The sequence below is a fragment of the Petaurus breviceps genome, unplaced genomic scaffold, assembly GCF_028583685.1.
Source record: "Petaurus breviceps papuanus isolate PSGF00001 unplaced genomic scaffold, PetGlider_PUasm1.0 185, whole genome shotgun sequence".
NCBI lineage: Eukaryota > Metazoa > Chordata > Mammalia > Diprotodontia > Petauridae > Petaurus > Petaurus breviceps.
Genome location: NW_027185797.1, coordinates 38,485,435 through 38,499,139, shown reverse-complemented (window position 1 = coordinate 38,499,139; position 13,705 = coordinate 38,485,435). Strand labels below are relative to the sequence as shown.

Here is a 13,705-nt window from a genome sequence, read left to right as displayed (position 1 = left end):
CCGTGTCACTGTCTCGGTATTTCTCGGGGTCTCCGGCTCCCTGTCTCTGGCTCACTGTCTCTGGGTTTCTTGGTCTCCCCGTTTCTCTTTCCCGTCTCTGGCCCGCCTTGTCACTGTCTCGGTATTTCTCGGGGTCTCTGGCTCTCACCTGGTCCCGACTGCTCTCGGTACTGCTCCCCTCTTCCTCCTCCTCTTCCCTGCAGGCTGTGCTGGGGGCCTCCAAGTCTTCTCTCTCGCCGGTCTTCCCGACTTCGGTTTGGCCCTCAGGACGGTTGGACCCCTCCTGGCTCCCATCCTCGGGGCTTGTCGGGACTCCCATGTCTCTTACCTCCCGGCCTGCCTGTCTTGGACTCAGGTTCCGGGGATTGCTGGGGAGAAGGGGCAGAGGGCAGGGCTCTCCTCAGCTCTGGGAGAGAGGCCCGAGGGACCTGAGACAACAGTTTGGGGGCTCTGAGCTGGAGGGGCAAGGGGGCTCAGGGAACGGGACCCCCAAGACCCCGAGGACAAGGAGGCTCAGGGGGTGTGGTCTATAGTACCCCGAGAAAGACGAGGGAGCTCAAGGATTGGGTAAGGGGCTGGGGGGGGGGGGGGGCGGGGGAACCTGAGGAACTCCGAGAAGGGAGAGGGGGCTCAGCCAGGCTGGTTGGAGGGACTCAGGGATTGGGCAGGGGGCTCAAGGGGTGGGACCGAACGTACTCCGGAACCAAGCCAGAGCTCTGGAGGCGGGCTCTAAGATGAGCTAGGGGCGGGACCTGAGACTTGGGGAAGGCTCCCGAGGAGGGGACCTAAGGAATTTCGCGAGTGGGATACTAGGGGGGCTGAGGTCCGACAGGGTTGGGTCAGGACCTGTTTCGGGGGCTCAGATTGCGGACCCTTGCAGGAACTTGGCTTTATCCTACCAGCCCCGCTCACTTTGCCTCAACCAGACCTTGGCCTAGAGAAATGCCCGGGAATCCCCTTTTTCCCAAAGGCCTAGAGTCCGACCACCTCTAATCCTGACCCTTCCCGACCCAGCGGTCTAGGTCCCCAGGGCTCTCCTCCTGGGACTGGGGTTTCCCCCTTGCCACTCGCGAACCCTGGCATTCTGATTAACACAGATACACACACTTCTCCTTCAGGGACTCAGGTGCCCTAAACCCCTCCCCTTGCCCCTTGAGGGACCCAGGCGTCCTGATCCTTCAGCCACCCCCTCCGGAACCCAGCTGTCCCAATCCCTAGCCCCCGCACCCTCAGAGTCCCAGGTGTCCAGCCCCTTCACCCGTTCTGTCTCCTCCGCAGGCCTCTCCTTGTCCCAGAGCCCTGGCCTCTGCCCACGGGACAGGTGGCGGGGGAGGAGGGAGGGGCCGCCCCCCTGCAGGAGCCCGGATGCGGGGGGGAGGGGGGGGGGGGGGGGAAGTGGGAGGAGAAAAGGGAGGAGAGAGAACAGGTCTGACAGCTCCGCAGGGAGCCAGGTATCTGGCCCTTCCAGTGCCCACACCCTGGGAACCAGGCGTCCTGGTCCCCCCTCCCCACAGGAAGGGGCTGGGGAGCATTTCAGGCCCCACCCAGAAGACCCAGGCATCTAGTCTTTAGTACGTCCTCTTCAGGAACCCAGGTGTGTCCCTTTCCCCCCAGTGGAGCTCAATGCATGTTTTGCCAGCCCCCAAACACTAAAGGACAGAAGCATCCACTTTTCTAGCTTCAAAGACCAGATTTTTTGTGTCCCCCTAACTTCCTCTCCCCTTGGAACCCAGGTCTGCAGGTGCAGGGGTGGGGCTGTTCCCCTCTAATGACCCCTTTGGAAGGTCTTGGACCGGTTTGGGGACCTGGGGGAGGGGGGCACCCTGTGGTGAGTCATGGGGAGAACTGGCTCAGTCCCTGTGCCATGGGGGGGTGTCACTGGAGGGAGTTCAAGGTCATGTGGCCAGACCCTTCCTCTCTGGGCAAAAACAGGAAGTTTAAATGAAAACTTTCCAGGTCCCTCCTCCCCAAACATCACCCACATGTGCCTGCCTGGGCTCCCGGGGGGAGAGCTTTCTGGTGTGTGGTGCCTTTGACCGATCCCTAACTGGCAGAGCCCTTGAATCCAGAGCCCATGTGGTCAGTCCCACAAACCCTGCCACCATATGCCCCCTAGTGGTACTCGCCAGCAAGACAAGCCTTCTCTTCAGCAGTTTATCTGGCCAGTCAGCCAGCCTCCTAACCTCTGCCCCCATCTTTGGCTGGGAAACAGGCTTAGTAACAGCACCTACTTCCCAAGGTTGTTGAGAGAATAATTGGAAAGTGCTTAGCACAGCACCTGGCAGACAGTACCCATCCAGCATCACACAGATCTGGCTGACCTCTCACTCAGGGACGCTGGACTAGAAGGGACCGAAGAGGTCATCCAGCTCACCCCCCTCATTCTATTGAGGTCCAGAATTGCCTTTGGCCACACAGGTAGAAGAATCAGAACTCAAACCCAGAGTTTCCGAGCCAGCGCTGTCCCTTGCACCATCCCACCTCTCCCTCTTGTGTCCGCGTGACATGGACCTTCCACTTTAAGTCCAAGCTCAGGTCTCCTCCCAGAAAGTTGAGGGATTCCGTTCTTGGGGGGTGGAGGGGAGCTAGTTACATTCTTGTCTTTATGACCACAATGCCTAGCACTGTTCCTGGCCCTGAAAAAGTACTTACTGAAGACCAAGTATGTCGGGAGCCAAAGATGGTTCTAGGGGACCTGGATCCCAGGCCCCCAGCTTAGACAATCTGGGTTCAATCACTCGAGGTACCTACTTTACCTACTGTGTGTGCCAAAGGCAGCTAGGTGGTGCCATAGTGCACAGAGTACCAGGCCTGGAGTCAGGAAGACTCATCTTCCTGAGTTCAAATCTGACCTCAGCACTTCCTAGTTGTGTGACCCTGGGCAAATCACTTCATACTGTTTGCCTCAGATTCCTCATCTGTAAAATGAGCTGGATGGAGAAGGAAATGGCAAATCCCTCCAGTGTCTTTGCCAAGAAATCCCCAGATGGGGTCATGAAGAGGTAAACACAACTGAAAAATGAGTGACCGACTATGTACCAGCACTGTAAACACTGGGAGTACAAAGAAAGCTAAGAAATAACCTCTGCTTTCCAGGGGCTCACAGTCCACAGGGGAGACAGCAGACAAACAGCCCTGCTCAAAGGAGCTGCAGAGGGCCTCAATCAGTTCGAAGATGAAGGACTGGGAAAAGCTTAGGCAAAAAAAGGTTTATTAACGGAAGCAGGAGGGGAATGGGGCCTGTCACCATCAGAACCTCATCCCTATGGGAGTAAGCCGAGTCGAGGCACTGAGCTGGGGCTGCCCCTGCTGGGGAGTCAGCTGGGGGGCTCTTGCACGCCGCAGCGCATGTTGGCTGGAACAGCCATGTCTGTAGAGGGAGGACAAGGGTGAGCAAAGGGGCACGTTCACAGGGATTCACCCCACCCCCTCAGATGACCAAGACCTGCAGGCTGCTCACCGATCTGCGTGGGCTTGGGCAGGTTGAGGCTGTTCATGACCTTGATGAAGTCCTCACAGCTGAGCGTGAGCCGAGGGTTCAGCCTCCGCTCTTCTTCCACGGTGGACACTGTGTGCCCTGTTACCCCACAAGTGTCAGCCCGTGTGCCCATTTGGGCCCTGGAGTCCTTCTCTCTGGTTCCCTTCCCCAAACACCCCAGCCCAGGGGAAAGGGAGCATTCCCATCAAGAGCCCCTGAAACTTGTCCCACTTCTGCTCATGGTGCCAGTGATCCCTCAAGCAGATCCCATCAGCCCCAGGAGCGAGGTGGGCCAGGGTGGATCGGAGCGCTTTATGGGCGACAAGGATGCCTTGCACGCTATGGCCCGTCCCAGCTCCACCAAGAGGAATGAAATCCTAAAACTGTGCTCTGACAGCTCTAAAGGGCCATAAATGCCTCCATTTAAGCTAAAAACCTCCTCCATCCCCCATGCTTAAAGACTCTGGGAGCTGTGGTTCTCCTGTGTGCACTCCAAGGGCCTCTGGGAATTGTGGTTCACAGCCCCCAAGTACTTCTGGGAGCTGTGGTTCTCTGGAGCCCCATTCCCCAGGTCTCTGAGCTGTGAGGCTCCTGTGCACAGCCCAAAGGCCTCTGGGAGCTGTGGTTCTCCTGTGTGTACCCCAAGGGCCTCTGGGAGGTGTGGTTCTAAGCTCCCCAAAGCCTCTGGAGCTGTAGTTCTCCTGTGTGCACCCCAAGGGCCTCTGGGAGGTGTGGTTCTACTTTCCCAAAGGCCTCTGGGAGCTGTGGTTCTCCTGTGTGTACCCCAAGGGCCTCTGGGAGGTGTGGTTCTAAGCTCCCCAAAGCCTCTGGAGCTGTAGTTCTCCTGTGTGCACCCCAAGGGCCTCTGGGAGGTGTGGTTCTACTTTCCCAAAGGCCTCTGGGAGATGTGGTTCTCCTGTGTGCACTCCAAGGGCCTCTGGGAGGTGTGGTTTTGCTTTCCCAAGCGGCTCTAGGAGGTGTAGTTCTGCTATTTGTACCCTAATGGCCTCTAGGAGCTGTGGTTTCCTCATATGCAGTCTTCTAACCAGTCCTCCTCCCTCTCCCAACACAGAATCTCCTGGAAGCCCTCACACCTTGGTAGTCATGAGCTGGGTAGATGAGGCAGTCCCCAGGAAGGGTGAAGATCTTCTCATGGACTGAATGGTACAAGGTCTTAGCACAGCCTGGAGGGATGGGGAGGAGGAAAGGAGGTCTTCGTGGAGCACAAAGGAGGGTGCAGCTGCCCAAGAACAAATGAGCTCATACAGCACACAGTAGGTGTGCTTTCTCCCACTCTACCCCCCTCTGAGAGCAGGAGCTCAGCAGCAGCCTCACCCACCTCTCTACCTAACACTCCAGGGGAGACAAGACAGGCAGAGGATGGACAGAGGACATGGGCTCGAGAGGAGGAAGCCCAGGATTGGGTAGCAGGACCCTGTCCCAGATGCCAGTCTTCCCCTGTGTCATCTCCAGTGAACATCTTTCCCTCCCTGGGCCTGATTTCTCATTTGGAGAAATCAGGAGAGTGATGGCAGACCCCTTCTGCCCTGAGGGCGATCTAATCACAGCTAAGCCACAAGCCTACCCATCAGCCCAAGGTCCATGATTGTTGGAGATGAAAGATTTAGAGATTTAGAGATAAAAGTATGCAATGGGCAGGGGCCCAGACCTTGCTGGAAGTCTGTGCGTCCACATCCCCGGATGAGCAGGGCATCCCCGGTGAAGGCTGCACTGTGGTCGCTCAGTACAAATGTCAGGCAGCCATCCGTGTGGCCAGGGCTGGCCCGGGCCTCCAGGGCCTGAGGGAGAGATTACAGAGATGAGAGCATGCCCTGCCTGTCCTCCCCTTACCTGGGCTCAGGGCTCAGGGAGGGAGAAGGAACCTCATTGGAAATCTACCATTCAAATCCAGCCTCAGTTTCCCCATCTGTAAAAAATGAGTGAATCAGACTCAGTGATGGCTGAGATCCCTGCCACTGCTAGATCCAGCATCCAACACTTTCTGGCTTCATGACTGTGGGTTCAGTCATAGCCACACTTCCTTCCTTTAGAATTTCAAAAGAACCACTTGCTGAGGGTCATTTTGTTTCTCTTGGCAGATCTCTGATTTCATTCTTCTAAGAGCTCTCTGCATGGATTCTGCCCCCCACTGGCAGCTTCTCTCTAGCCAGGCTCTAGTCTTGACTTCTTAACTGCCTGGGGACCCTAAGAAATTGACTTGTCTAGGGTCACAGAGCCAGGATGGGTCAGAGACGCTTATCCACCACTCACAATCCCCCTCTTGTAAACCTTCTAATGCTGCAAAAATGGGAGCCTTTATACATAGAACTATGTTATGTGTACACATATATGTATATGTATATATATGCATAATACATACACACACAAGATATAATGTAATAATACATTATCCATATAAATGTCTTGGTGCCCCTGGGGTCACCAGCTCCCAGACTTGGCCCACTGCAGACACTGGCTGCCTCTTCCTTCTGTCCTCCTCTTCCCTATCCCACCCCAGGGCTGTTAACCCCAGGAATTGTGATGATTCTAATGATCACATGCCCATGCTCCTGGTCACACCTGCCCTTCTCACCCAGTGCCAAGGGTGTGTTTATGGCCCCTTTAGCCATGCCCTTGTGATTCCTGCCTCACCCTGTTTTCCAGACCCATATGCCCTGGCTCTGCTCCTCCCTGAGCAACTCACAAATCGCCCAAAGGTCAGGATGTCACCGTCCTCCAGGAACAGGTCAGCCTTGGCTCCACTGAGTCGGGAGATGACAGATTTGCAACCAGGAATCATGGACCGGAGGAGACCGCTGCCTGTGACATGGTCTGCATGGCAGTGTGTGTTGACTGTTGGGGGAGGGAAGGAACAGGATGTCAGAGTGGGAAGGGCCTTTAGAGACCATCTCTTCTGTTCATACATGGCCACTGTCCAAGTCAAGGCCACCACTTCCTCTGCCAGACGGCCTGTAGTGATCTCTTCGTGACCTCCAGTCTCCCCCTCTTCCAACCCATCCTCTACATGGCAGTCTAGTATCCTATTAGTAAATGGTTATGAGACTCATGGCCCCCTCCATTCTACTCCACCCCAGCTCACCCTGGCCCAGGAAGAATTAAGCAAAGGCAAATTCCCTCGTAGGAGAAGGGAACCTCCCAGGGGCAGACAGACCCTGGTACCTGGGGGCACCGTCCTGGCCACTAGGCACCGATCCGGGTTTCTGGAAGCTCTCCGGGCTCGGTGCACGCTGGGGGTCCAGCTGCCCAGCTCCTACCTGCCTCCGGGCCCAGGCACCCCCGGGCCAGCCTCACCTGCATACAGCAGACGAAGACCGAGCTCCTGGACCAGTTGAGCATCCCTGGAGGCGGTGTCCAACACGGGATCGATCAGCAGAGCCTCCCCAGTGGCCCGGTCCCCCAACAGGTAAGTGTAGGTACAACTCTTGGCTTCGAAGAGCTGGAAATGGGGGCAGGAGGCGACGTCGGTGTGAAGGGGCATCCCAGCCCGAAGCCCCCGTTCCCTCTTTCCTCAAGCATCCACGGTCCTGCGCACCCCGGCGCCCCGGCCCCGGGGCACCCCGGCCCCCGCCCTCACCTGGCGCAGCAGCAACCCGTCGGCCCGCACGCTGAACGCCCTCCGACAGCGGCCCCAGAGTAGCCCCGGAGCCCGCAGCAGCCCGTGCACGCGTAGTAGCAGCCCCGGCCCCATAGCTCCGAGTGAGGTCGGTTAGGGCTGCCCCGAGACCAGAGGCAAGGGAGGGGCTGCGCCCGCCTCCCGGGCGTGGTTTGGCCCTGCCGGCCAGGGAGGGGCCTTAAAGGGGCCAAGCCACTCTCACCCTCTTCATTTGGACGAGAGAGACAGAGAGACAGAGAGACGGAGAGAGATAGAGAAAGAGACAGAGAGAGAGACAGAGAGAGGGAGACAGAGAGAAAGACAGAGACAGAGACAGAGAGAGAGCCCGAAACTCTGGCCTAAGTTGTTCTGAGCCTGTAAAACGGCATGCTAACTACCCAGCACGCCCTATTCAAGCGAAGGCGTGCTTTGGGGACCTCTAAGCGCCAAGGATATGGCAGCAGTTATTTGTAAACTGACATAAATGGGGAGGACGAGCGGTTCACATTAGCCAAGCGCTCTTTTAAATCTGCAGCTGTTCGATACCGTCACCCCCAACTTAGAGAGGAGGAAACCGAGGCTCCGAATGGACCACGGACTAGCCCACTGACTTCCAAGTCTCTGGCCGATGTAGGGTGCCCACCCTTGTGGGGCGCTGGGGCTAGGAAGTCAGAAGCAAAAGTAGTGCCTACACTCAGGGACCTTCCTGTCCTATCCAGGAGCAGCAATTCTTCATTATCACAATTATTGTCTTTGGACTCAGAACCAGGTTCCAATTCCGCTTCTAACGGGGTCTCAATCACTCCTCCCTCCCAAGGGACTCAACCGGGTGTGGGGACGAAGGGCTTGGTAACGAAATGCCCCTCCCTCCAAAAGAGAGGCCCAAGTGAATGCTCCCCGTGGGCGTCTTAGCCCGAGGCAAGACTGGGGGGGGGGTGTAAGGAACTCTACCTTTGCAGGCTAGGACCTAGCTAGTGAATCACGGGCTTGACCTTGGGCAAGTCCCTCCGTCCCTAAGACGCCAGTTTCCTCACCCATCCATGTCAGGTACCTCAAGTAACCCCGGCATTACTCTCCTGGGGCCCCCAAGAGGAAGGGAGGGATGGATGGATGGATGGATGGATAGATGGGTGGATCGATGGTGGGTGGATGTAGGATGAAAGGTGGCTGCAATGTACCCAAGAGCCGGGAAATCGAGGGAGTGGGCATGAGGAGGGCGGAGGTAGAGGGAAGGGGACTGGCTTTGGCGGTCCGAGGCGTGATGGGGCCGACCCTCCATGGCAGGGCCATGCTGATTTGAAGGGTGCAGACTCGGTGATTCTGGAGGCTCGATGCTCTGACGCTCCTGGCCTGCCCGGACCCGAAGGAGGTGGGCGGGGAATGGTGGGGGAGACCTTTTTGGGGGAGGTTTACAGGCCCCCAAGGATGGAAGGAATGTGCAGAGTCACTGTCCAGGGAAACAAGCCGTGCTCCATCTTTATCCCAAGGACACTTCTCCCTCCAGCACCTGTAATCTTAGGGACTCAGGCATGGGGTCCCCAGACCACCCGCAGGGCCCGGGGAGTATCTGCAAGACCCTAGACCCTCCTCCTGAGAAGCCCAACGCTCACTCCCATCGCTGCCCTGTTCCCCCCGGGTCTAGTTTCGGGGCTAGCAGGCTTATGCACACAGCCACCATTTCGGGGCTTGCCCATCGTCTCCCCGCCCCCCACGGCTCTGGGTTCCCCAGCCCTGCCTCTGGGGCTCCCCGTGTCTTTCTGTCTCTAGTTCTCTATCTCTGGCTGTCTCTGAGCAGAGACTCGGGGGTCTTCGGGTACAACAGGGCAGCTGAGGCCCAGAGAGGGGGAGCGACTTTCCAGCCAGTACGTATCGAAGCACGGGCCTGGGGACCTCGGGCAAGAATCTTCTCCTCGCCGGGCCTCATTCCCTACTCCGTAAAAGGAGGTCAGGCTAGGGCTAGGAGAAAGACCCGGGCGAGCAACAGAAAGCGAAGCGATCTGGTTGAGCAATCTTGATCCGGAGCGGCCACCGTCGCGCGCCTATCGGCCCTATCTGTTTATTTTGTATACTTACCGCTCTACTCTAGTCAGGTCGCTCCTCTTAGCGCATGCGCCTCTTCTCCCGGAGATAGAGACTAGCTCGCGCCCGGGACTTAGTGCTCGCTCCCGTTTCCCTAGGTGGGGGGGGGAGGAAGTAGAACGCAGGGCGCGTGCGCGCGCGCGGCCTGAGCAGGGATCCGTCCCGCCCACTTTTCGGGCGCGCGCTCAGAGCTGCAAGCCCCCGCAGAGGCCTGGGAGCAGCGCGGCAGCAGCAGGCGGCGGCGGGGGCAACAGGAGGGGCCGGAGCCCCGCCCCCAGGGAGGGGCTGCCCAGAGGTCGGGGTCCGGGTCCGAGTCCTGGGCCCCGGCCCCGGGCGGGGCGGCCAAGGCTGGGGCCGGACTCTGGGCTTCTCAAGGGGCGGGGGCCGGACGCCTGGGTCCTCCTGGCATTTGCCGCTCGCGCTGCTTCCCCTTCCAGGTCTCCTCGCGCCCTTTTCCGTCAGGCGCTGGCGATGAGACGCGACTACCGGGACGAAGGGGTTAACGAGCCCTCCATGGACCCGCAGCAAGCCTGAGCCCCGGAACCGGGTAACTCCGCCCCCGGGCTTCGTGGCCCCGCCCCCAGAACCATAGGGCAGCGCCCGGCCATCCACGGCACCGCCCCCACCAGCCTCCTTATCACCCAGGCCCCGCCCCCAGTCAGCCTCCTGGAGATCCGAGGCCCCGCCCCCAGCGGGCCTTAGTCCCGCCCAAGTCAGCCTCCTGCAGCTCCATCAGCCCCGCCCCCACGGTTTCCTGCTTCTCCCAATGAACTGGAGGCGCCCCAGCCCCAGCATCCTCCTGCTTCTTGGGGCAGACATGGGGGGCCCTGACTGAGTGCCCCTCTGTCCTTTCCCAGCTCTAGCCCCGTTGGCATCATGCTGGAGCGAGGGGAGCAAGGGCCTGGGGGCAGAGGGAGAAGCCCCTCTGCCAAGGAGTCAGTGACCAACGGAGGGGGTGAGAACCAGCCACCCCAGAAAAGAGGCCTCCGGGACGGGGCTGAGGGCCGGAGGAAGACATCCTGGAGAGGGGCAGGGGAGATGCCCGCAGGAGGGAAGGGCTGGGAGGACGAGGGCTGGCCTCCAGGGGACAGGGGTTTCCACGGAGGAGGTTTTCACTCAGCCCGTGGGCACCATCTGATCCCATCCCCAGCCTCCAGCAAAGGCAAGCCAAAGAAGAGCCCAGCGGCGGCCTCGGAGCGCCCCGGCCCGTCCAGGGCCCGCCGCCCACCCCCACTCCAGCGCCCTCACCGCTGCCCAGACTGCGACAAGGCCTTCTCCTACCCCTCCAAGCTGGCTACCCACCGCCTGGCTCATGGTGGGGCCCGCCCACACCCCTGCCCCGACTGTGACAAAGCCTTCTCTTACCCCTCCAAGCTGGCTGCCCATCGCCTCACCCACAGTGGTGCCCGCCCCTTCCCCTGTCCAGACTGTCCCAAGGCTTTTGGCCACCGGTCCAAGCTGGCTGCCCATCGCTGGACCCACTCATCTGCCCGCCCCTACCCCTGCCCAGACTGCCCCAAGTCTTTCTGCTACCCCTCCAAGCTGGCTGCCCACCGACACACCCATGCTGGTGGTACTCGCCCCTACCCCTGCCCACAGTGCCCCAAGTCCTTCTGCTACCCCTCCAAGTTGGCAGCCCACCAGCGGCGCCACGCTCCCACTGCTACTGGTGTCCCTATCCCAGCTCCCCCCTCACCTCCCACCCCAGCAGACCCTCAGCATCGCTGCCCCAGCTGTGGCCAAGCCTTCAGCCAGCGTCGACTCCTGGCCCTGCACCAGCGCAGCCACCGTGGAGAAGGGAAGGCTGGGAAGGGCGGCAAGGGGGAGCGGGCCTGAACCCTGCCCTGCAGTGGTAGACCCTCCCCCCAGTCCCTCGACTGCGGCCAATAAAGCGACGATTTCTACATCTGGGGTTCTGTGTAGGCACTTGGGGACAGTTCTGCAATGTTCCCATGGGTGGCCTGGGGGGAAGCACAGTGTTACATGGGTGTTTTCCCTGGCAAAAAAAAGGGGGCTTCTCTACTCCACAGGCACAACACCTAACAGCTCCCTCAAGCCTCCTTCATGAAAGTGGGGAGAGTCCTCCAGAGACTCTCAGGGCTTTTGACAAAGGATAAGGGTCAGGACAGAAACCTCCTCCGAACACATATCAGGGTGCCTCAGAGAAGGGCAGGCAGGGGCTGCTCCGAATAGTGACTTTTATTAGAACTCTGGGGAGGGGCGGGGCCGGGCCTGGCTGTCTGTCTGTCTGTCTGTACCTCAGGCCTGGGGGACCACCCCATAGAGCTGATAAGGCAGCAATCTCTGCTGCTCATTGCAGCTGTAAATCCAGCGGGGACGAACAAAGGCCAAGGACGGGTTTTCCAGGAGGGCCTGGAGAGGTGGAGGGAAAAGACAGGCTGGAATTAGAGCCAGATTCCAGCCCTGCCTCCCTTCCCTTTTGTCCCAGGGCTCCTCACCTCCTCAAAGCTGGGGTCCCATGCCTGGGCTGTAATCACAAACTGGACTTGGTCATTCATATAATCTTCTATCACCCTGTGGGATTCAGGACGTACATATGTCAGCGGGGGAAACCCCTGAAGTCAGACCCCATCCCATCTGATCCCTTTTCCCAAGGAGCCTCCCCCCTTCCCAAGTCTGACCCGTTAAAAGCTGTAACAAATCGGATGAGCTGTCGTCGCTCCTCACCGGGAAACTCTCCATAGAGAAAGAAGTGTTTGCCCTGGAAGAAGTCTGTGGGGATGGGGGACAGGGCAGTAAGGGACTGTGGCAATGCTGGGCTGAACTAGCAGAATGAGGGGCAGGCAGGTGGGCAGCTGGGGGAGGGGGAGACCCCAGGACACGAGGCCTCCCAGCACATAGGCCGAGGGAAAGGGTGTCAGGTGGGAGGGCTTCGGGTGACACCTGGGAGCTCAGGGATGGGCTGGTCTGGTGGTTCTGGGCCTTCATCATCTGTGTTCTCATCCGTGGACCCAGCGTATGGGTCCTCTCCATTCTCCCCTGGATCTGGGGGCTGCTTCTGGTCCCTCACCTTGGCTACCCTGGGGAGGTGCAGAGAGAAGTCCAGTGATTGCTGGGACCTCACCCACCTCACCCTGCCCATCCCAACTCACCCACCTCCTCAGCTCATCCTCTGTGTCCCCGGAATCTTCGGTCCCATTGTCCTGAGCATCTAAGGGCAGAAACCTTTGGTTCATGCATTCACTCAACACAAGGCACAGCCTCCAAAGGCTCCCCCCCTATCCTCAGGGACCTGGGTCTCATTCTCTCCCAGAGCTGCTTCTTGTGTTGTGGGGTCTGGGGCCCCACCTGCCAACTCCTCCTCTGTGTCTGTGTCTTCCTGGGGCCCTCTCGGGGCTGGTTGGGGCTCTTCAGGGGATGACGTCTGGGGGCCTGACTTGGGCCCTGCTCCAGGAGGCTGGTGGTTTGCTTGGGGGTGCTAGGAGAGGGACAGGAGACAAAGTCACAGCATCTCCCTTTGGGAGGGGGCCTCCAAAGTGCCAGGCATGACAGGTGTAACCAGGGCCACCCCACCTTCAGGCAGCTCTCACCATGGGGGCTTTGTCTTTACACAGAACAAAACCCTTCCTCTCTTAAGTGGTCCTTCTGACAGGAAGAGAGCTCCTGTGTAGACAGCCTGCCCCCTCCCCCTCAGACCCAGGCTACACAGCTTTGGCCCCTGGAGCTGCTCCTGTCTGGTCTGGCTTCCACTCTCTCCCTCTGCATTTGCTCTGGCCACAGAGGGAGGAGCAGAAGGATGTAGGGGATGGGGGGCCGGGGGGACAACGACTTGCTAGGTCATCTCAGTGCTCTGATTAACCTTACCTTTGTGGTGGAAGGGGCTATCTCTTCATCACTGCTAGAGTCTGGGCCTGCCATGAGGTACCTAGAGAGGAGCGCAGGTGGACAAACAGAAGCAAAGGCTGTCAGGGGTCAGTGGGGCGCCTGCTCAACCTCACCATCCAGTCACCTGAAGCTGCTTACCAAGACCCCCAACCCCTGCCCTGAGAGGGTCCTCACCGGCGACAGGGCAGCCTCCGCCGCATGCGGTGACAGTCCAGCACCCACTCCTTGCACACGATGCGCCCGCCCCGGCTCTGTACTGCACTGTACTTGGGTGTGTTGGCAAACGCACAGCTGAGGACAAAGGGAAGAGGTCAGTGTGATGCCTGGGCTCACTTGCAGTGAGGAGGAGGAAGATGGGAGGTGGATGGCCTACATGAGGTGGGTGCTGTCCGAGGTCCAGTCTGGCCGGTACTTGGCGCCAAGCTCCAGGGCCTTATCCCGAAGCTCTGAGCGGAAGGGGTTCTGGAAGCCACTCAACACCACGACCACGCCCTCGAGGACCTTCCCCATCTGGGCAGGCCCAACTCCGGCCCCGGCCTTGGCCCCTTTCTTTTCAGCTTGTGTACTGCCCTGGGTGGGGACAGGGCCTGAAGGGGGCACTGAAGAAACACAGAAATCTGTGACTCTGGGTCCTAGGGCCAAGGACCCCAGTCCCAGTCCCCCTCTGTCTGCCTCACCTTTGGGTTTCT

General features: G+C 59.3%; 5 protein-coding genes across 12 annotated transcripts in view; 2 read left to right on the top strand and 3 right to left on the bottom strand.

Moving 5' to 3' along the window:
* The window catches only part of PHLDB3 (pleckstrin homology like domain family B member 3), a 9,097-nt gene extending 7,750 nt beyond the window's left edge, over nt 1-1,347 (bottom strand). Inside the window, exons 1-2 of one of the 3 annotated variants that reach the window (XM_069088890.1) lie at nt 1,259-1,347; nt 149-368 (exon numbers count right to left, since the gene is read on the bottom strand). In XM_069088890.1, coding sequence (XP_068944991.1) covers nt 149-319 — 171 coding nt within the window. In that variant the 5' untranslated portion in view covers nt 320-368; nt 1,259-1,347. Of the gene's footprint in view, nt 1-148; nt 429-1,227 lie in introns of all 3 variants that reach the window. The other 2 variants (XM_069088893.1, XM_069088891.1) reach the window with 2 other exon arrangements.
* The window catches only part of LOC138161883 (serine/threonine-protein phosphatase 2A 65 kDa regulatory subunit A alpha isoform), a 454,863-nt gene that overhangs the window by 232,910 nt on the left and 208,248 nt on the right, over nt 1-13,705 (top strand). The window lies entirely within an intron of this gene.
* Nucleotides 3,195-7,243, bottom strand: ETHE1 (ETHE1 persulfide dioxygenase). 3 transcript variants are annotated; one of them, XR_011168490.1, is made up of 7 exons: nt 7,074-7,243; nt 6,791-6,935; nt 6,183-6,331; nt 5,148-5,277; nt 4,573-4,718; nt 3,461-3,577; nt 3,195-3,370 (listed from the first exon to the last, which is right to left on the bottom strand). XR_011168490.1 is itself a non-coding variant. In XM_069088905.1 (7 exons), the coding sequence occupies exons 1-7, from the start codon at nt 7,185-7,187 to the stop codon at nt 3,318-3,320; spliced, it is 798 nt and encodes a 265-aa protein (XP_068945006.1). In that variant the 5' UTR covers nt 7,188-7,236; the 3' UTR covers nt 3,195-3,317. The 3 variants fall into 3 exon arrangements, 2 of the variants coding, with proteins under 2 accessions (XP_068945006.1, XP_068945007.1); XM_069088905.1 differs by having other exon boundaries at nt 4,573-4,662; nt 7,074-7,236; XM_069088906.1 differs by lacking the exon at nt 4,573-4,718 and having other exon boundaries at nt 7,074-7,242.
* Nucleotides 7,442-11,076, top strand: ZNF575 (zinc finger protein 575). Its single transcript, XM_069088907.1, has 3 exons — nt 7,442-9,717; nt 10,028-10,125; nt 10,321-11,076. The coding sequence occupies exons 2-3, from the start codon at nt 10,047-10,049 to the stop codon at nt 11,004-11,006; spliced, it is 765 nt and encodes a 254-aa protein (XP_068945008.1). The 5' UTR covers nt 7,442-9,717; nt 10,028-10,046; the 3' UTR covers nt 11,007-11,076.
* Nucleotides 11,352-13,705, bottom strand: part of XRCC1 (X-ray repair cross complementing 1) — a 7,936-nt gene continuing 5,582 nt past the window's right edge. For all 4 annotated transcript variants that reach the window (XM_069088896.1, XM_069088897.1, XM_069088894.1 and 1 more), the window contains exons 8-16: nt 13,390-13,705; nt 13,191-13,307; nt 12,996-13,056; nt 12,480-12,609; nt 12,288-12,342; nt 12,075-12,211; nt 11,813-11,903; nt 11,630-11,705; nt 11,352-11,543 (exon numbers count right to left, since the gene is read on the bottom strand). The exon at nt 13,390-13,705 is cut by the window's right edge and continues 76 nt beyond it. In XM_069088896.1, the coding sequence (XP_068944997.1) occupies nt 11,430-11,543; nt 11,630-11,705; nt 11,813-11,903; nt 12,075-12,211; nt 12,288-12,342; nt 12,480-12,609; nt 12,996-13,056; nt 13,191-13,307; nt 13,390-13,705 (1,097 nt within the window). In that variant the 3' untranslated portion in view covers nt 11,352-11,429. The remainder of the gene's footprint in view (nt 11,544-11,629; nt 11,706-11,812; nt 11,904-12,074; nt 12,212-12,287; nt 12,343-12,479; nt 12,610-12,995; nt 13,057-13,190; nt 13,308-13,389) is intronic.

What these genes read in the sequence shown, in the direction of transcription:
- ETHE1 (XM_069088905.1), bottom strand. Translation starts at nt 7,187, where the DNA reads ATGGGGCCGGGGCTGCTACTACGCGTGCACGGGCTGCTGCGGGCTCCG. An exon ending in TCCTGACCTTTGGGCGATTT is followed by an intron (nt 5,278 to 6,182) that starts GTGAGTTGCTCA and finishes TCTCTCCCTCAG; the next exon opens with GCCCTGGAGGCCCGGGCCAG. An exon ending in GCCCAAGCCCACGCAGATCG is followed by an intron (nt 3,371 to 3,460) that starts GTGAGCAGCCTG and finishes CTCCCTCTACAG; the next exon opens with ACATGGCTGTTCCAGCCAAC.
- ZNF575 (XM_069088907.1), top strand. Translation starts at nt 10,047, where the DNA reads ATGCTGGAGCGAGGGGAGCAAGGGCCTGGGGGCAGAGGGAGAAGCCCC. An exon ending in GTCAGTGACCAACGGAGGGG is followed by an intron (nt 10,126 to 10,320) that starts GTGAGAACCAGC and finishes TCCCATCCCCAG; the next exon opens with CCTCCAGCAAAGGCAAGCCA.